Source organism: Falco rusticolus, chromosome 9, assembly GCF_015220075.1.
Source record: "Falco rusticolus isolate bFalRus1 chromosome 9, bFalRus1.pri, whole genome shotgun sequence".
NCBI classification, from domain to species: Eukaryota; Metazoa; Chordata; class Aves; order Falconiformes; family Falconidae; genus Falco; species Falco rusticolus.
The window spans coordinates 3,527,858-3,549,406 of NC_051195.1; the positions used below are offsets into that span (position 1 = coordinate 3,527,858).

The 21,549-nt window shown below is 43.2% G+C and overlaps 1 protein-coding gene across 1 annotated transcript in view; it reads left to right on the forward strand.

Annotated features, from left to right (window-relative positions):
• Positions 1-11,031: 11,031 nt before the first annotated feature.
• The window catches only part of C9H10orf90 (chromosome 9 C10orf90 homolog), a 68,115-nt gene continuing 57,597 nt past the window's right edge, over positions 11,032-21,549 (forward strand). The window contains exon 1 of the mRNA XM_037400054.1: positions 11,032-11,191. Within this exon, the coding sequence (XP_037255951.1) occupies positions 11,032-11,191 (160 nt within the window). The remainder of the gene's footprint in view (positions 11,192-21,549) is intronic.

Here is a 21,549-nt window from a genome sequence, read left to right on the forward strand (position 1 = left end):
AGGAAAAGGTTGTCCTTCTCTGGATTCTTGCACTAGAGAGGTGTCCTGGTCTTCAGCGACCTGCCCCTCTGTATTAGAAGGAGTACGTGTTTCAGTGTTACTGAAATAATTTAGATCACTTTGCCTGGAAAAATATGGGTCTGATTACCACTGGTTTGCATCACTTTTTACGTAAGTTTGGAGATGGCAAAGCTCTCCAGTGAATTAATTAATTTCACTCAATTTTGACAGGCTTAGAAGTCAGATTAGAAATGCCACAGCTGAGTAAACCCATCTAGCAGTTTGTGATTGCTTCTTTTGGAAGGACCTGCTCAATACCGACAGCAGCTGAAACAGTGCATTAAAGAGAACCACTTAATTAATTAACTGTTACAAGAGCAGACAATGGTAAGACATGTACGGTTCCTATAAGAAATTGATATGAAGTTTTAAAGAGTGATAAGGGTTTTTATTTTGTTTTACATTCATACATTTACTTTGGTGATTCAATGGAAGGTGTTCTCTGGTGTCACAGATGTGGTCACCCTTTAGCTCTCTGTACACACAGCAGGCTCCCATCCTGCAGACGGAAGTTTACAGCTGTCTTTTTCCAAGACTGGAAGGTATTTTGTGGGTATGTAATTAAAATATTTAATTAACCTGAAGCTTCCAGCTTGTGTGTTATATCTGTCTATCTATCTCACGCTTTAGCCCTCTAATATATATTTTACTCTTGAAAGGTCCGTCAGCTTTTCACGTGATGATCTGGCATGAACTCCATCCCAAAGAAAATGTATGTTAATAATGTCCATACCTGTGAGGAAGAGCCGGCAGACCTCCAGACTAAAAGTGTCTTCCCGTGTCAGTCAACAAAGTGGACAACAAAGCTGAAGTGTCTTACAAGGAGAGGCTGGGGGAGCTGGGGGGGCTCAGCCTGCAGAAAAGGGGCTCGGGGGGCCCTGATGGCTTTCAGCTCCCTGGCAGGGGCTGTGGGCAGGGGGGGTCGGTCTCTGCTCCCAGGGAACCAGCCACAGGACAAGAGGGAACGGCCTCGAGTTGCGCCAGGGGAGGGTTAGGTTGGGTGGCAGGGAAAGTCCTTCTTCACCAAAAGGGTGGGCAAGCCCTGGCACAGGCTGCCCAGGGAGCTGGTGGGGTCACCAGCCCTGGAGGTGTCTAAAAGGTGTGTAGGTGTGGCAGTTAGGGACACGGGTTGGCGGTGGGCTGGGCAGTGCTGGGTTAACAGTTGGACTTGATCTCAAAGGCCTTTTCCAACCTAATTGATTCTATGGCACAGGCTGTGGACCGTCTTCTGTGAAATATGGATGCCTTTCTTGCCTAACACTTAATAGTGTTGTGGGTTTTTTTTAAGTGCAGCAACATTTTAAGCTGTCAAAATGTTTTTGACAGCATAGTTTCTTAAGCTAGCAGATCCCTCTACCTTTAATTTCTGCAGAAGATTTTTTTTTTTATTTTTTTTTTTACTTTAAAGCATATGAAAAGAAGAGTATAAAATGCAGTCACCTACAACTTGGAGATGGGAATGGCATTTGCATTATCCTTCATTACTGTTGTGTTTTTCTGAGTTCCAGTGCACAATCATGGCCATCAACCTCGTTGACCTGTTTAAGTTTTAATTTACTAGAGGCTTACCATTAATGTGACCCTTTCAGAAACAACACCCTTCCTGGCAACAGTTGCAGTCAGATAAACTTTTGCATCGCCTGGTTTGTTCTTCCCTTTTGAATTATTTACAAAGATCATTAATTTCTTAGAAAATCAGGCAACAAGACACCGAGAAGTGCAGAAAGCCCGTTGTAAGTTTGTATCTGGGAATTCATTTTCATGAGCTGGGGGTGGCACTATGGCCAAAGGGAAAGCGTGAAACCCCATGCACTGCAAAATGAAATTACTTCTTGTCACTCGTTGTTTCAGGTCAGGCAGGTTACTGTGCCTGTAGATTTCTTTTACGTGGACCAGGTTGCTGCAGACAAGAGAATAATCAAAACCTATATACCTTGGGGGGGCTTAGCAATGTATATGGCAAAGCAAAGATGATACAAGATTTGTGCCTTGCAGGAACCAATGGGAGATTTTTCCACCTGCTCCAGTGAGGCCAAGGTTTCATCCAGGATGGCTTTGACAAGCTTCTGACTAAAACAGACCCAAAGAAAAGGTACAGCAGTAGGAAATGGTGATCAGTAGATGAGAGTGCAGGGTACAGTCCTGGGCTTGCTCTGATGCTTCATTGTAGCATGTATGTTTACATAATCTTATTTGAAAAAAAAAAAAATAATTTCTGGTTTTAAACTATAATAAGAGAACTGGACAGCACAGGTAATACTAAAATTATGATCTAATACTATTCCATTATCTAAGCAATTCCAAAGTTGTAGTGGGAAAACAGGATTATTTTTTTCTCTTCTGTATTTATTTGTTTATTTATTTTTATCACGTAGGTTTCTGTTAGAAATCAGTGCAGCCTCTTGGGCCACAAACGTGCATGTTTCTGAGCAAGCCAGCTAGATCTGCGGGTTCCCCATGACCGAGGGCAGAGGGACCCGGTCCCTGGGGAGGCTGTGCCATCCCCGACCTTGGAGGTCTCAAAACCCACTAGGGTAAAGCCCTGAGTAGCCGGGTCTGACCTGGCATTGGCCCTGCCTGGGATGGGGGCTGGACCTGAGCCCTCCCAAGTCCCTTCCCACCCAGATTTTCCTGGGATCCTGTGAACTGTGTGAAGAAGGCAATTTGCTAAACGTCGACTGAGAAATTTTATAAATGTGGTAAAGATTTGCTCCTGATTCACAGGTACGGCTTTTTTTCTGCTGACCTCTCTTGTGAGCCCTGAATGAACCGATGAAAATATGGAAGGAAAAGCATTAAATTGATCCAGTCTGAAATGATCTATTTATTTTGGTGTGGCTGCCAAACTAAGAGTCAGAGTCCCATCTGTACCGCGGTGCTGGCCAGGCGTCTCAGCTCATTGGGACAGGCGCTTAACAGGAACCGAAAGGTGGCAATGCTGCCAGGGAATTTACGGTCGAAGTAAAAACTGGGAAAATACAGGTGGCCCTCGCTAAAACTGAAAAAATACAAGGTTACCATGAGGACCACAAACACTTCCCTGGGACTTTTAGTTCCCTGGCCATTATCAAGTTGTTTGGTGGGGTTTTTTTCTCTGCAGAGGTGACCTTTAAGGGAGGGTGTGAGAGAGGAAAAATCAGGTCTCCTTTTAGTTTTTGAGAGGGCAGTTCTTTCAGTCCATTAGGACTGGCATGGAATGCAATTCAGAGCTGAGAGGTATGACACAGCACCAGTCAAGGCTGTGTTAGTATCAGAGCAGAGGCAGGGATCAACATCTCTCTAACAGTTTGTGTTTAAAGCAATAGGGAAGAGCAGCCAGTGGAGGGCTGCGAACAGAAGAGTCATTTGGCTGAAGCGATGAGCCAGAAAAATTGAGGTGCTTGGGGATTTGTCAGGGTCAGAGAGATATTTCTAATAGTCCAAAACAGAGGTTAATCAAGACCAACGTGAGCACTTTGCAACGTGCAGTTAAAAAGCAAAACTCTTACATTTGTTACCTAAGATGACCTTAGAAATATTACGCAGGAAAAAGCACAGAATTTGACTCTAACGCCAGTGGAGCTTAGAATAAATTATGTGAACTAATGGTAGGACTTGTCTCCTCACAAACTTGGATAATAGCGCTTCTGGGAAGCAAGGGAAATATTAAGTGGTTGCATCTATGTAAGAGATTGTAACTTCATCTCCCTCTCTTTATTCTTATTTAAGTGTTTAGGATTTTTTAAACCTGGCGGTGATATGATGAGACCCGAGTCCAGCAGTACTGCTAATTGGGACCCATGAACGGCACAGCCAGTTACCAAATGTATTTCTATTTTACTACTTGAAACCAATTAATATCAAACAGTTTATTAGCAATTAAATAGCTTATGTTTAAATTTTTAAAATGTTTGGGAGCTAAATATCTGAGCAAATAGAGGCTATTACAAGCACTTTCTCAGTTTAGATACTTGGCATGTCAATTTATTGTTCTATTTATTGAGAGAAACTAAAATGAGTCAAAAAAGCAAGTTCTTCCTTTTTGTACAAATTGCCCATGAAGCGAATCATTAAGTGGTCAGCTGTATCTGTTACACAGAAGAGTTCTGTGCAGCTGATTGCTACGGTCCAGGCTGTGCAATGCAGACTGTTCTTCATAACAGCCTCTGCCGCTATAACTAAGCGTAACGGAGAATTTAGGTGGCATTGACAAAAAAAAGAAGGGATGTTTCACTGCAAGTTTTACGGGCACTTGTAGACAAAGCCTCTTGTTTCTCTTCCATATCTGTGTATATGGTGTTCTTCTTTAGGACAGTTCACAGTAAATTTCATATGAGACCCCCTCCCTTAGTCCTTGACCCCCTCCAGCAGTCGCACCGGCCCTTCCTTGGCCATCAGAGTCTCTGGTGGTGGATGTCAGATGAGGCACTGGGCGTGTGTATCTCCCATGCTGTTGCTCTCAAGGTCTTGCTTCTGCAGCTGAGGGCAACTGCAACTTCTCTTGCCTCTTATCCACCACCAGCTCCGAAGTCTTGGTCTTTAGCTGAGCTGGTGGTGGTTACTGATTTATTCTGTAAGTGTTAAAGAAAGAATGAGGGCCCAGAGCGATGGGCGTTGTGGGGGTCTGTAACAGAAAGGTATCCCTGATATCTCAGTAATGAGCGGATGGCATTAAAAGGATGGGGCAAGTCAGGCGTGGGCAGATCAGCTATTGCTTCTGAAAAAGCCAAGATTTCACCTGCATTTTAGCAGACCTTTGGGAAAGTAACTCAACTGCACACTAAAATACTTTGCCAGTGTTTAGAATTTTAAAGCCTGTGCAAAAGGTATTTGAAGTTACCAATTACCATTATTTTAAGAATATAAATAGTATTTACACTATGATATCTAAATGAAGTTTGGAGAAGCAACTTGGCAAATAGAGGGGAAGAAACCACTGCGGGAGCAATTGCTACAGAATTGTGGGGGACAAGCAATGCACAGTTCAGCGTGCTGTTGCCGTATGGATGTTCATCAGGGAGACATTTGCTAGCCATGTTTTCTTGGCAATTTTGCAAAATTGCACTGTCGCTCCCTCCTCCTTTTACCATCAATCCAATTTTTTGATTGTCTACTGATAAGAAACGTCATCATCTCTTGAGATAGCGACAAAAGGCTGTGGGAATTTAGCCCCCCAAGTTGGGTCCACTAATGGGAAGCTCTTGAGCCCGTGTTTGTCTCTTTAAAACTGCTACCTGAGTCTGCCTGTGGCAAAAGGGGCTTGTGAGAGATCCAGTACTGGATTGCAGCCAAAGGGGTCTGACCTGTATCGAGAAAAATGCTGGGTCTCTTCGTCACCAGCTGATTTAGTGTAGTTGAATGTGCTCAGTAGTTTGTAGCAGCAAGTTCTACTGTAGGAGAAAAAAAAAAGTTAATTACACTCCATACAAATATTTAGCCACTTTGTGTAATGCATCTGAAATGTGAGCCAGCAAACTATCCCCTCAGTCCACTTACCAGTATTTTTTCCTGACTCTCTAACTTCAATTATTTTTTCATCATTGCACTATTCTTCCTTAATGCATGGATTACATGATGGAATAGAAAGTATGTTCTTGTTTATTCAGGGGAAAAATTACACAAGTACTTTTATTGCATGTCTCTATAAGCAAAGCAACTTGCTTTCTAAAGTGTCTGCATAAGTATTGCAAATATAGAGGAGTTATACAAAAACAGTTCTATGGTATTTATTAACAGATAATATTTTCTTTCCCTTGATTCAGTGCTGATGAAAAAACATCCTTGCTCTTAGGTTTAAATTATGCTTTAATTAGGTTGTTATAAAATCACCTGTGACTTTATTAATCTTTCAAAAATAAGAGTTGTTTTATGTACGTGGTGGCTGGAGAATAGTAGTTTTTATTTGTTTAAATTGCTTGTTTTGTTAAATTAAGTGCTTAAACTAATTAAAGGCACTTTTGGGGATGTCTCAGCTTTAGCTTAATAAATGAGAGGCACAAGAAGGTACACATAGATACTTCTTCCTTATTGCCCATAAATCTGTACTTACTACAACTGTAAACTCTGGAACGTAGTTTTATGACTCCCATTTCATTGGAAGCTATATAGGCTATTACTGATGCTAGATATTTGAATAAGAGCAATTCTGAATTTTGGGTTTGATTGCTTTTAATTGTGAATTATGTTGAAGCTGCTGTAGTCATTATCTTAAAAACTATTTAATTAAATGTAAGTATCCAGCTGTGTGTATTTTCAAAGAGCCAAAATGCTCTAAGGTCTTGAACAGAAGAGCAATATATATGTAAGGATCATAGGGTTTGCAAAAACCTTTCCTCCTCGGTTTTCTTAGAATTCCCTTACTTTGGGGTGTTTTGTTTGCAGCTTTATGATTTGTTTTAGTGTCTATTTCTTGTGGGTAATTTGAATTTTTGAAATAAGCAGAAAATAAGGATAGGACTTAGCTAACAGGATCAATATGCAAAGCGTCCTGGGCAGAGAGAGGAATGGAGACTGGAATCCTGTTCCACTCCGGCTCCCAAAGAGGAACAAATCTAACATCCCCTGACTCTTCTGTCCACTGCAACCAAATGTGAGGGGGTTTTACCTTTTGATTTTTTTTTTTTCTTCAGTCCCTCACAGCGCTAATTACATTTCTTCCCCTCTGAGAGATCGTCCTTCCATTTTCACTCCTGTCCCCATCTTCGTGCCAGATCGATCCCTATCCAAGTCACTCACTCTCTGGGTTTTTTTCATAGTTATTCCCTGTCTTTCCTGCCCAAACTTCTTTCTTTCCCCGGCCACCTTTTAACTCATGTCTTCTCTCTTGGCTTTCTCATTTGTCAGTGTACTTGATCCTTCTTTTTCTGCCAGTCTCCAGGATGAACTTATCTCTTCTCTCACCTCCCTACCCAGTTTCTCAGGAAATCTCTCCCTTGATTGCCCCTCTTTTTCCCCATACCAGTGTCATCCAGCCCCTTGGCCAGTCCCTGTTCCCCTCCTATATTCATATATGAATCTGTGCCCCCTTGGATGCATGAATCCTCGGTCCGTTACACAAACCAGCAAGAGTTCAGCTAAGGTTTCTGCCCAGACTTCAGGCATGCCTCTGAGTTAATGACTTGAGTTAAAGAATCAGCATTAACTTTGAATTTTCTGGCTTTTGACTTTTCACAGCTTGACATTTTTGTAATGCTTTGTTTTTCTGGTACTTTAAAAAAAAACAGATGGGAAATAATGTTACAGCAGAATGCATAACCCTGGCTTTGGCAAGTCTGCCGCCCCATTACCACAGCTCTCCCGGGCTGGTTAATGGTGTTGTCCTCGGTCATCCTGGAGCATTGCCCCTCCTGGTGCCACGCGCCAGAAGAGCCACCAGTCGGTGTCTCATCCCGAAGCCAGCCTGGCCACCTTGGAGAGGTGCCACCTTGGGTAGGTGGCAGCTGTAGCCAAGCCTCTCGGCAGGGAACACGTGGCCTGCCAATGGTGCCAAGGAACAACAACAACAGCAACAAAGCCAAATAACTGAGGTGACATGCTGAAAGACAGCCAGCAGGGAAGGGTCAGGCCATGGGCAGAGCAGAGAATTGATTCACTAACCTTCTAGATGCATTTCACTGATTTTCTGCAGTACCTCGACAGAAGCCAGATACCACAGTGATAGCTAATTTAAAGGTATCAATAGACAGTCACACTCCAATCTCCTGAATCCCAAACCTTTTCCAGAGTCACACGGTCACCCTGTCCTTCCTCGGCTACACAATATGCTTGATCTGCGTAATGTTATATACATCGTCTTTGAACTGTGACAGACTGGGGCCATGCAAACAGTTTCAAAGGTATGATGCAACTTAGTATATTCTAGGAATGATTTCAAATAATTACATACATGGATGCGTCTTTGCACAAAAGTTTTTGTGTGTGTTTGTTTTTTTTTTCATGAGCGGTGGAGACTTACTAAAGGGATGTAGCTCTGATAGCCACCACTGGAGCACTACACACAGTATCTCACAGGGTAGCAGGAGGGTGCGTAGCTCCCCCACATCCACATCCCACCTCAGCTGCCTGGAGGAAACAAATGGAATTAAAAATGCTTGATTTTAAATCATCAAATGCCATCATCTGGATGTTCAAAATTGAATGGAATCTATTTTATCTGAAAAAATACATGATAATATAATTGGGGGTTAAAGTGTTATTGAGTTCTCCTGAAATGCAATTAAAGAGATACTATTCGCATTGTGAACAGCACACCTTTAATCTTAAACTATTTCAGGAGCTCTGTTTGTATGGTGTTTTTGCTCTGCATTTGCAGGAAAGTTCCAGCCTATGTTAATAATACAGTGCTGTACTTCACAATGCTCTCCAATGCACAGAAGTAGCTATTAAACTGTCAACAGCACTAAAAGATGATATTTTGATGGCAATGGATAGGAACCCCATCTTCCTGCTCATGGTACTCAACATTTCTGTAGCTTTCCAGCACAGTGAACCATAATTTGTCACTGACTTGCATACGTGACATTGGCTGAATAGGTAGTCTGAGCTACAACTGTGTCAATCAATTTTGCAGGCAAAACGCGCATAGCATCTCATAGGCAGTTATTCCCTTTTCCTTCTGTATACCTCTTGCACTCATTCCTGTTCACCATATACCTGGAGACCTCTAGAGAAGCTGCAGGACATGCCAACTTTATCACTGAAGCTGTTCTGCTGATATCGACCTGCATAATCCCCTTCCACAGCTGCAGCCAGAGATATCATTATATGGATGGAATGAAAAACAAATTCGGTCTTGGTACATCCTGTGGGGAAATGTGTCCAAGGACTGAGTTGGCCAGTATCTGTCTGGCTATCTTCTCTCTTTCTGCCCAACATTTCCTTTAATGTTTCATGTACCTGAAAGGACGTTTTTCCTCATTTAGTGCAAGTGAAAAAATAGCATTATTTTGGGTGAAAACTTTTTGGTTTTTTGTCATTGTTAGCAGTCCACCATAGGAGGGGGTGACCACAGCAGTGATCTCTGTAATCATCACTTTGAAATGCTACCACACCTGCAGTCTGGAAGAAATGGCAAATTCTAGTCTGTGCCCACACCTAGTGGATTACCACAACCTCTTCTGTCCCTGCTGCAGCTCTAAACTGGTGGTCAATGCCTTAAAAGTCATTCAGTCCCATCTGCATCAAACACTGAATAAAGTTGTGCTTTTCTCGGTCTAAACCAGTCTAGAGTAAGACTATTGGAGGTAGAAATAAGCTTTACTTGTAAGTTCTCTGGCAAAATCAAATTATTTCATATCCTCATGTTCCAAGTTGGTTTTCTTTCTTGCCTTAACTGGAATGATGAGACCGTGGTGGGAGGAAAAGTGCAGCCACCTGGGTTGTTCTAGAAAGGCTCAGCAGCGTGAAGTCTGCCATGAAAAGTTCATCAGCCTAATTTGCATCGCAGTGTAAAGGTCCTCTGGATGAAATCTTGAAATCATAGCAAAATTTTTGATTTAAAGATTACCAGAATCACTGTATGCAACTGATAGGAGGATACATACTGTAAACTTCAATGAACTACACAAACACAATAAAATGCCAAAAGGATTTTAAGGAATTTGTTCTTATGTTCTGAGTCCAGCAACATTCTGTTTTTTGTTTGGCAAAACCATATCTTCTAGAAAGGTATCTGAAAAATGTCAAGGTTACTAGTGTGCTCAGTAGATTTTTGAAGTAGGTAATCACCTTCTCCATTGGAAATGTGTACCTCAGACATACTTCTATCCCAGGTATTTTCCCCTTGTAAAGCCCTTTGTACACTGTAGTCGAGTTAACTCCCAGTACCCTTTTTGACAGCAAACCAGACTGAGTCACATATTTTTAAGACCTTTTTCCTTAGCGAGTTCAAATAATTTCTGCAGTGAATTTCTACACTCTTATTTGCCAGTGTCCTAATTAGAATATGGATACCTAATACAGAATATGGAAAACTAATACAGTATTCCAGTGCTCTTAGCAGTATCAGATATAATGTTAAAAAACTGTGCTTATGTATCCCAACAATGCATTGTATGACTCCACAGGTTATTGATTAAAAAAAACCTTCATCGTGTTCAGTTGGTAGCTTTGTGATCAGTTATTCAGAATTATGATTATTTTATTGTTACTATTTTCAGCTATTGTAGTTTTCTGGATGGTAAACTGTGAGGGAAATAATGGTGCTTCTGTTAATTATTTTTAGAAAACATAATTAAAAATGAAAATAGCCCGTTGAAAAATATCACCTTCAAAACTTTCTTTTAAATAAAACACCGGAAAAAAATATGACTTTTTTTTTTTAAAAAAAAAGTAAATTACAAATTTGCTGGTTTTCCTTGTGGACTGCACACACACACACACACATGCCCCCTCCCCTCCCCCTCCCCCCCCCCCCATCGTGTACAGGGACATTTTGGAAGCCAGGTGTTAGCTATTTAGCAGTCCAAGAGAGAGGTCATTACAGAAATATGCACAAACCCACGTGCTAGCAGCATACTTGGAGTTTTCCTCTCAACTTTGCTCAAGGAGCACTCAGGAACAAAGAGCCCAGCTCTGATATTTACGTCAGGAAAATGAAACATTCATGTGCTGTAGCCAGGTACTGGTGCTGCCGCCAAACAACCCACACCTGCCTAAGGTTGAGGATGCACAGCTGAATTTATATTCTGGCCGTAAAACCTGCATTTAGGGACACAAATTCTAACCAATCAGACTAAATAAATCAGCAGGCCCAGGTTTTATCATCACAGACAACCCTCATTAATCCCGCAAGTTTTTCCTGAAGACAAAGGACAAAATGAATTGCTCCAGTGGAGTTGCCTGAGCAGCATGCTAATGCGGGGGAGGCGGGGGGCATGAATTATTCATGCCCTGGCAGCCCAAGCAGGCAGCTCCTGGCTTTCCCTGTCACCATTGCAACAAGTGGCCGTGGCCCAGCGGCGCGGGGGCCCTGGCCACCCCGGGAGCACCCCAATGCCCTCCGCAGAGCCCCCCGCCCCACGCCTGCCCCGCCATGGCTGCCTGCCTCTGCGCCTCACGCCTGGCGCCCAATGGACCCGGGACACGCAGTCTTTTGTAACTCAGATGTACCTGACCGTCAGCTACTCTTCGTGGAAGCAAATGGGTCGCTTCGGTAAGTTTGCGCAACTTGTGACGTTTTCTGACCCCGCCGTAAGCGATTTTCAGGTTACGGTTCCTACAGCGTGTGGTGTTTTGCCAGGCTTGCCGAAAATGCTCTGCATTCTTTTTGCTTTCAGGATCACTGAAAGATGTCTAAAGAGGCATGCTATAGCTTGATTTTTACCTGTAGAAAGTCAGCTATGTACAGGACTGACGCTAAAGTTACAAACCAGCCTTCTTAAATGAACTTGTATTGTTTACATTTTCAAATCCCTGTAGCATGCTACTAAAACAGAGCAGGATCCAAGATTTCCTGAGTCTCACGTAATTCGGTGTCAAACTGGGGACTCTGGAAGAACATGTGTTATTTTTTAGAAGCGTGTGTTCCCTGTTGGAAGTGTAACTTTGGTTATTGCTCTTTATTCAGCTGAATTGGGTTGCTGATTGGGTTGGGACCAGGAACTGAGACCTGTGTAACATTCTTCCCCTGCATTAATGATTCTCTTGTGTCAAAAAGTACTTGAAAGTAGGGGTGACTCACCCAATTTTTCTAAGGATAGGCAGGAGAGATATTTTGTATGTAAAACATACGGCGGCAGGGAACTAAAGCTAGACTTAGCACTTCTTTATAAGGTGTTTTTGTTTATTATTCGTTATCAGTCTACCTACCTACGATATTTGTTTCAATTGTTTGCCTGATTTTTGTTCTTTTCCAGTAGTGATACTATCAGCATTGCCTGAGAACTCTCAGGTAACTCGCTGCTTGGCACAGTTAAAAAATTCATATAAATAATCAGCTCCCAAGAGCAGAGGCCACAGGTAGGAGCGGGGATATGAAGTGAATCATGAATAAGTTTTGAATGTGGATAACAAGCTCTCCTTCACTTTGTTTGCTTTTAATTGCATAGTCCAGATTCTGCTGCTTCTACTTTATTTTCTTTGTTTTGATCATAAAAGCTTTTTACTTGACATCCAAAAGACAGCCGAATTTTGAAGGGATAAAAGTGCAGCATAATGATATCTAGTGCTAACAGTAATTAAATGCCCTGCGTTTAAAAAAAAAAAAACGAGGTGAAAATAGGGATATGTAAATAACAGGAGATATGCAAACAATGGATGTAATCCTGCACTCCTTAATCATGGGAGTTATCCTTATTCACGTAAGTAATCCTGTTGGTTTCGGTAGAGTCACATCAGTAGGTGCTGCAGCAAAAGGCCCATATTTTTCAAGGAGATAACAGTGTCTGGTTTACCTGTTTTTTTTTCTCTAATGTAATTTTAGCAACACAGGTTTTAGTGATGTGTTTGAATGCCTTAGTGATAATATTAAATTATACTTCACCAAATGTCTATTTTGCTTCTAAAAGTATGAAAGAGAAAAATGGAATAAGGTATTAGATGGGTCAGTGAGGAGGTGCAAATCCCACATATTTTATGAGAGATGTGCTTGCAGTGGAATAGCACTGCTCACCCTGTTGATTATGTTTGTAAATTACTTTTTGGTACATGAGCTGTATAAGCTTTGCTGCTTTTAGGATAGGGTGCAACTTTAGCAAAAAAAATCACTACGACACCCAATTTCTCACAAAGTACATTTAGGTCTACATAAAAGTGACCCTGACAAATATTGTTCATCTTTCTGAATTAAATGCATGGGGTCTGTGGCAATGTCCTGTGAATATTTTTATTGCGGTTATGGTCTCTGATGTTGCCAAAATAACACCTGCAGTTCCGCCTTGGGAATAACGCATTTGTATAAACTTTGCAGTTGCGTTACCCCCCACCCCCAGCCCAGCTTGGCACTTCTGAGCTTTCCACTCCAAGACCGTGTAGTGCTGCCCTGTAATCCAGGATGGGGCTCAGGACAACCTGTGTGCCCTTTCCCAGGCAGTGCATCTGTTAATGAGGAAAAACTAATTACTTAAAAGCCTTCGGTGCCGTTGGGTTGAGAAGTATAAATAGTCATGAACCATTCCTGGTGCTCTGCAGGCTATTAACCTGTGTTTGTGCTGGATGCCAGCGTGGACGTGGACGTTACCCTGTAACCATGGCAGTCATTGCTGTGTTAAGATGCTTCCTCTGTGGAAATACTCTTTTCTGTGCACACTGAAGGGGCCAAAATAGAAAGAAAGTAAAAATGTGACGGGTGATGTGTTCCAGATGGTGTACAAAACTTACACTGAAGTGAAGCTGGTATTCGGTACTCGTTGGCTTTTCTTGGTTGCACTGAGGTATCGAGAATGAACTGACAGTTCTTACCAGCTTTGTTACATGGCAAAGGTTTTGGAGTTTTGTATTTGCCGGTGAGGTGTGCTATATTACCCGTGTCTATTTGCACAGGGTTACCATGTAGAAGCAGTTTAATGCTGAGGCTACATGGCTTTTAGGGACAGTAGAGTGCTGGAGGAAACAAAATGACCAGTGCCAAGGGGCTGGAAGGGTAGGGGCAGCTGCTTCTGAGGGGGACACTGGGGTGGCCCTTGCCAGCAGCATTTCTGTTCGCTTACTCCATGCAGGGTCCCAGCAGAAACATTAATTCTTTCCAGGTAAATCCCTTTCTGTCCCTTCACCGCTGCCCATCAGTTCAACTCCTAATCCTTGGAGAAGTCCACAAGCATGGGTTGCTCATTAACTCGATCACCACAGTTCTGAAGGTTTTTTCTACATCTGTTCTCCTTAGTTGAATTATTTTTAAAAAAACCCACACGTAGCTATTTTTGTTTAAGGATCTCCTTCCGGCAATGGGCAGAGGTCAGGTGCGTGTTCTAATTTTTACTACCTTTTGTGAACTTTAGAGGTGGCTGTTAGTGCAAATTTAGTGAAGTCTTTAAAACTTGGCCAAAAAAAATTGCTTTAGAATGGTTTCAGCTCATTTTGTATAGAAATCATGTCTGTAGCAATTTGGAGCAGCCCGTTTTTCTTTGGGCATGCAAACTACATAGAGGAAGAGGTGTTTTCTGTAATCCCTGACATGTCATTCTCATGTGCCTCTTCATTAGAAGATGCCCATGCCTCCTTGCTCCCCACCCAAGGCGGAGGGAAGGGGAATGCGTAGTCTCCACTATTTCCCCAGGTTAGAAGCTCTGTAAGAGCAAAGCCATGGGTGTGCACGCTGTAAGCAATGGCAAGAGCAGGTTCTTCACGGCTTGGCAGCTTCCCCTCCTTTGTATAAGACGTATTTTGCTGCTCGTCGGGGTTGGTGACACAAAGGCAGTGCATTGTGGCTGTTCTGCCTGGCTGTGGGCATTGCTGCAGTTGATGGATGTTGCTGCAGCAGCATGGAAGCTTGCTGAGGTTTCCAACTTAGGGCTTCCATTGCAAAACTTGTAGAAATGGTAGTTATGCTGGGGTAAGATATTTGAAACAATACCAACGTCTTGTTCTAAGCCCAGGTAGTACTCAAAATAAAAGGCAAGTTTTAAAGTACAAGTAGGGGAAATTTTCTAGCTGTTTTTTTGCAGCTATCCGGGAGCCTGTGGCAGAGAAAGCAGAAAGACTGGAAAAGCCAGTGTGCAGCTAGCACGGTGTGCGGATTGAGCAAGGTCTGGCCCTGGGAAAGCTGAGCACTGGCTGAATGTCAACCACTTACTTTACTGGTCCCCCAAGTCAGAGCCACTCAGCAAACTTCAGCTGATGTAGCACGATGCAGCCACTGGCTATGGAGCAGAGCACGTGTCCCACCATCCTGCGTGTCTTTCTGATGGGACTGGCCGCATGGGTTGCGTGTAGGACCTTGTGGACAGCAGTGCCATGTGCATGACCAGAGAACGGTCTCTCGCAAAAGGAAGCCACAAGACATTGTGGATGGCTCAGTTTGGTCTTTAACCTTAACAAAAGACTAAACCAACATAACTGCCTTAATTATATGCTTATTAGTAGCTGCCTCGTGACTTCTAAGTGGAAAAGCTGAGCTGGTATGAAGATACATGTTAAGTACGACAACAGCACAGATAAAACTGCAATGCCTATGAACTACTTAAGGTTTTTACTTGTTCTCCATTCGTTCCTTTGCTGTAAATCCTGTTCTGTGTCTGACAGCAGCCAGGCCTGGAGGAGCAGCCGTCCTCACCCTCTTTGTGGTCCAGCCCAACCCCATGCTGACATCTCCCTCAGGGCATGCTTCAAGAGCATGCTTTCACACACTATTGCTCTAGTTTCATGTCATGTTTCTGTCTCTGTATCTGCCTGGAAAGGGAGGGATGAGCAGAGGACAGTCACACTCGAACCGATGTGTGTGGTCCCAGATCCAAACCTGTCTCAGATTCCCATCAGTGATGTGCGACATGCATTAGTCACAGTTGTCTGATGGTGTAACACCTCAGTCGCATGCAGACCTGACAGTCCACCAGGAGCAACTGGGAAAATTCAGCATAAACTACTGTCGGGCATACAGCGATGACCACTGTCTATTTTGAACATGGATCATCTTGCCTCCACTCCCTGCAAAGTATACACAGCCTCTCGCTGAATGTTGTATCTTGAGTCGTTGATGGCGTGCTACCGCTCATAACTAGGGTCCTGCATAGGGATGTATCACAAGAAACCGAAAATGTCTCTGCTGCCTTTATATAAACCTTTCCTGATGATTAAAGACCACCAGTGCTGGCTTCGTAAGGGACAGAGAATGTAATGGTGCAGAACAAACATAAAATAAACAGCGACAAATTGAACTATTTTCAATTATTTGGGCCGTCTTTTGGAAGATGAAGAATTGAGTCAAAAAGATATACGATTTCCCTTGTACCTATAGTATAGACAAGAGTAAACACACGGAAAAGAAGTTCTGCTCAGAAGACTGAGCAGAAGGTAACGCTAGCTGCAGTCCTCGTGGGTGGCATGCAGCACCTCTGGGATTGTGATTCAAATCCGTCTCTTTGAATTTCATTGATTGCATTTATTTTTATACTTCTATTGGTCTTGACCTCTAGTATCTCTTAGAGCTACACAGATGTAAAGTTGGGAGGTCGGGTACACAACGGGCGGGCAGGCTGGGAGGTGTCTCCCCTGGCTTGGCTCAGAAATGCCAGTGGGGAAGTGAGGGCAAGGTAGAACCCATGGCTGCACACAGACAGGTACCTTCTGCAACTCTTCTGCCCACCACCTCTTCTGAAACCGCCAGCTGCTGCTCTTCGGATGCTAAGGAGCCCGCTTTCCTCTCTGGGTCACCAGTGCAGGGCTGGTACAGCTTTCCTCACATCCAGCTTTTTGGCCACGTAGATGAAATATATACATTCACAGCCGTCAGAGGGGAGTACGTGTAAATCAGTCCTACCCATAGTTCTTGTGTGTAGCGAGGGCTATTTTGGAAACGCATTTAAATTTATTATGTTATTTTTTTTCCCCCAATAATATCAGGCTTTAACAGGCAGAGTTCCCCTGCAAAGTCTTACAGAAGGAGGGTACAGTTTTCCCCATGTAGTCATTTTTTGTTAACAAATCATACTTGCCTAAATCATACTGAAAGCAAAGTTTAATCAACAGCTGTGTGGATGGCTCTCACTTTGCTAAAATTTTGTTTGACCATCTTGTTGTTAATGTGACTGAATGAAAATGAGACACCCATTAAACTGAAGGTGGGTGCTCACCTTCACTAATAATATTGTGCAGTATTGCAAAACCAGAAAAGCAGTCTGCGGTGAGGTTCCGTGCCAGCCTGCAGATAACAGCACAAAATTTCTCAGCCCAATTTTAAAAAAGGAACTGAAGCAACATGATTTCACTCTCACTTTCCACATCTAGAATAGGGTGTGGACAATACAATGTGCATTGTCACACAGTATGACATACTGTAGTGCGCGTTGTGGCTCTATCTCTCATACAATCCTTTCCATATAGAATATAATAGTTGGACGGAGATACAGAACTTAATGGGAGAACAGAAAAAGCTGTGTGCTGGAATGGACAATAGATTTTGGAGGGTTGCTATGGTTTCTTTTATAAAAACCTTCCAGCCACAGAAATGACTTGCAAACAATGCTGTATGTAGGTGTAAAGAAACGTACCGCACCTGCAGCACCAGCCCACGTGTCGGGGCCAAGCACACCAGGCAGCGCTCAGCGCTTGGCAGGTGCTGAACGTCGCCAGTGCAACCATTCCTTGTCCTCTCCTTAAAATTGAGTTGTCACGATGCAAACAGAGAGCTGCCTGGTGGTAACAGCCTTCCCTTGGTGAAAAGGTGAGCAGCTAGCTAAATCACCCAAAATTTTATTTTCCTGTTGTATCCTCCTGTTTTTGTTATCTCACATTTCCAAATTTCCCAGTGCTGAAATTTTTAGGGCAAATGCTGCTTGCTTTGGTTTTTGTTGGGGTTTTTTTTTTTATTTTATTTTATTTCTTTGCTTGCATATTTGCTTGAACAACAGCTCATGACCTAATTCTGTCTTTTAATTGCTACTGCAATATGAATATTAATTCCAGCTAGAGTCCAGATGCATTGAGGATACGCAGCACATGTCAGGGCCAGGGCCGATTGTCTTACAGCCCGGTGTTTCCCAGCCCTTTGAATTCAAGGAGCCCTTAACCTTTCCGAAAAAATCTTAAACCATCATCATGTATTTCACTGCTTTCTGGTGATGGGAAATGGAGATAATAACTATTAATCTAAATGCTAATATGCATTTTCTCTTGCAGCTTACTTTGTTTCACTGTTCTTTAGGCTCTGACTAAAAATATTAATGGAGATGAATGTGAGCCTTGTGCTTGCATCCTCCAGTGCCCAAGTGAACCTGGCCATGGGTATTGACAATTTCAAGGTCCCGTTTCTGCTTACGGATACTTAATACTTTTTGTTTCTGTTTATGGCCATTGTTGGTGACTTACGGACTTTGGGGGTAGAAGATGAGTGTGTCACCAAGAGCTGTAGGTGTTATGCATCTGGTGGAGATCATAACTGATGAACAAAGTACTAGGTTCAGCATGCTTCAAAAGAGTATGCTTTTTGGAGCAATGTAATCTTTGTTCATAAAAAATCTTTATTTGCTTCTCTGCACTTTAGAAGAAACATTGGCTACATTTACTACATTTTGAGCATTCCACAGATTACCTCTACCAGCTGACATTTAGCTGTTTTGCTTAGCTAAGGTTTCCCCTTTTGCTCCACTGAAATGGGTAAGGAAGGCAAGTTATCAATATGCCTTCTACTGACTGCTCCAGAAAGGGCTTAATTTTAATCATTCTATGATTACACCTCGTGAGAGACACTGGAATCCTCTGGGAGGTAAAAAAAAAAAAAAGACATACATAAAAACAGAGGCTGTTTTAGTTTAAATTAGGTCTCAAAATGCTGGGATACACTAGTTTTCAATCAGCGTAGAAGCTGAATTGTTTATATTAAGGAAACTGCAAAATGGAGAGAAAATAGCCATTTCTGATGTACACATAAGGATGCCCTACCCAGAACGTACTCCTACAAGGCACGTGTGAGCAGAGTTTTTCTTTCTATTATACCAGTTGTAGAACGCAGAAATGGAGAGTCGATAATGCTCTGGAGAGCCAGAGGAGGAGCAGAAAGCAGAGGGGACAGCCTCACAGAAGAACTGGAAATGTGTCTGGGATCAGGCACCCGGAGGACAGCATATGGCTGTGTTTGAGTTGAGTACTGGTAAAAAAGCTGGTAAAAGCTGGCCCTAGGGGCAGAGCAGCTGCCCAGGCTGGGGCTCCATGGGCTCCTCCACAGGTGGTCAACGCTTTGCATCACCTTTGGGAAGGAGCAAAGAGCATCCATACCTTCACCATTACATTATCCTCTTTCCTGAAAAACTACTTGTCAGACCCTGGTGCTTGCTAGTCACTCTGCCAAGCAAATATTTAAAAGCACAGCTGCATCAAATTGTTATCACAGCAATATATTACAGATATTAAGTATATTGTGACTTGTTCTCACAGGAGACATAATGTTACTGCCTTATACTATTACTGATGTTTGATGCACAACCCAAGTATATTCAATTAGCTAACTAAAGTGCATCTTCTGCCAAAGACATGGTGAACAGGAGGGAAAATCACCTTCTTGGAGAAATGCCTCATAGCAGGATGACTAGAGAAGCAGATAGTACAGTCTGAGAAACAGAAATGTAGTACTTTAATCCTGAAGACCCCCCCAAAAGCTGTGCAACCTGGTAGCTGAGATTTCAGAATACAAACTAGCCATTTAGCTGTGAAATAAATCTCTTTAAAAGGAAACTGTCATGATATCAGCTACAGACATTTTAAAGCAACAGATTAATCTAAGGTTATAAGTAAGATAGCAGAAAGATGCTTCTGTGTCAGAGGATAAGTACTTTTATGTTATGAGGAGGACCTGCTCCTCACCCAAAGGGCCGAAGCCTTGCCGTGCAAAATCCAGCCGTGGTCCAGAGAGTCATCCCTCACACAACCACACTTAACATCATCTTCTGGATACCCACATCCATGGCGGCAACGTGAGATCATGAAATAAGTTTTGATGTGCTTTTTACATCCTCCGTGGAGGCAGGAGACCCAGTCTGCTGGCCAGAAACTTGCGTTAGTCTCCTGACTCGTCTTTGTGTGGCTGATGGCACTTTCTCTGCTGCCATGCTACCCAAAGCCAAAAACTCCCTCGGCAGCGTGTTCCAGCAGCCGAGCTGTTCGCAGTCGCTTTCATGTGCTTCTCTCCTGCGGGAAATGTGGGCTGGCTTGGTTATTGTACGTGGGAGGAGGATGTGAGAGTGTGAGCCAAACACCACTGCAGGTCCCTTTCCTCTTGCAGGTGGAAAGATAAAAGGGCTTGTAAATGGGCCTCTGAGCCCTCTTCCATAAAACTAGGGAGTCTTTTTCTTGCTTGAGGCTCATCAGGGGCTGTGAGAAGGGCCCCCTCTGGCACAGCCTCCGCTGCTTTCACCCCGCGAGGCTGGCGTAGGGAGCAGAGGGTGCAGCGGGGCAGGACCACAGCTCCTGCAGCGCCCGGCTGGGGCAGCTCTGCCACTTCGACACTCTGTCATCACCAGCAAACCTCTCCCTGACCGCACGGGACTGCACAGGGAACGCTTGCGGGAAGTGGCCAAGGGAAGCAGGATGGATGTGGGCTTGGTAGGCTTGTGCAGAATTAAAGAGCTGCTTCGGTGGCTCCTTCCAGGAGCTCGTCCAGCTCGGGGAGCAAAAAGGTCAGAAAGAGCCAGGGAGGAGGAACCCGAGGGGCAGCGCAGCAGGCTGCAGGGAAGCTTGTGCTGCCGTCTGGGTTTTACAGGCTGGTAAGTGAATCCCTGTTCCAGGTTCGTGAGAGGCAGCTGAAGAAGGAGTGAGCCAGGGGCATTGTGTCAGGTGCCGGGACTGTCTCCGCAGTCCTTCCAGCCCATGGGTAATCACAGCAGGTTACTGTGTAACAACTTAGTCTTAATCATCCATGCTCATTTACTGTCTGGATCTTCAGTGAGCTGCTCTGCCTCTTACTCACATCCAAATTCTGCTGTATTACTTACTTTTAATGTTGTTTCTTTTCCCTTTTGTGTTCCTCAGCTAGCAACTGCGTTTTAGCTTGTTTTCAGAAACCAGCAATAATATTTCCTGAGACGATTCATTTCTTTAATTTGTTGCTGTGGTGCTTTCTGACACCTCCTGCTCATACAGAGCTCTCCCTGGACTCGACAGTCTCTCTGCAGTACATCTATCCTGAACACAGTTTATTTTAATCAGGGCTCCCAGAATTCAGTAATACAGGCCAATTTCTACAGTAAATTCAAACACATTCAGCAAAAACATGTGCAGCCAGTGATCAGACATAATTGCCAACAATTTCACACCCACAGAATCCTTGCTTGACTCTAACATTCCTGAAGCCCCATCTTTCCCATCACTCTTTCAAGCAGGAATCTCACAGTTGCTAGGGGATGGAATTTTTTACACGCTTACATATGAAATGTTTTTAGCATGAAGTGGAGAATTACACGTACAGTTGTCTGGTTAATATTTGCTGTATTAAAATGGAAGGACCAAAATGCAGCGAGAAGCAAATCTCTAGAGGTCCGGAGGCCAGGTTTGATACAGGTACTATCCAGGCATTCAAAATATTCCTTGAATCCGTGTCTGCTGAATTTGACTGGAGCTCTGACAATTACAGGCTGTCACAGGAGACTTCCACTTCTACTCCTGACTCAATTACCAAGTCTCATGCTTCTCGTAATATAACTATTGCTGTAAATAAAGTCAAGTTCCTTCTCCTTTTTCTTTACTATCCTAAGGAAAAAGGCAGTGGCTGACTTCTAGCACCTAGCACTGAATCGAGCCCAAGCCTCAGAGGACCTCTTGGTTAAATTTGAATTAAATAGTTTTTCAGCAAACTAGTGGTTATTGATGCACTGATTTTTAAAAAAAGCAAAGCCTCCCATATTTATTGCCCATTCCCAAATCCTTGCT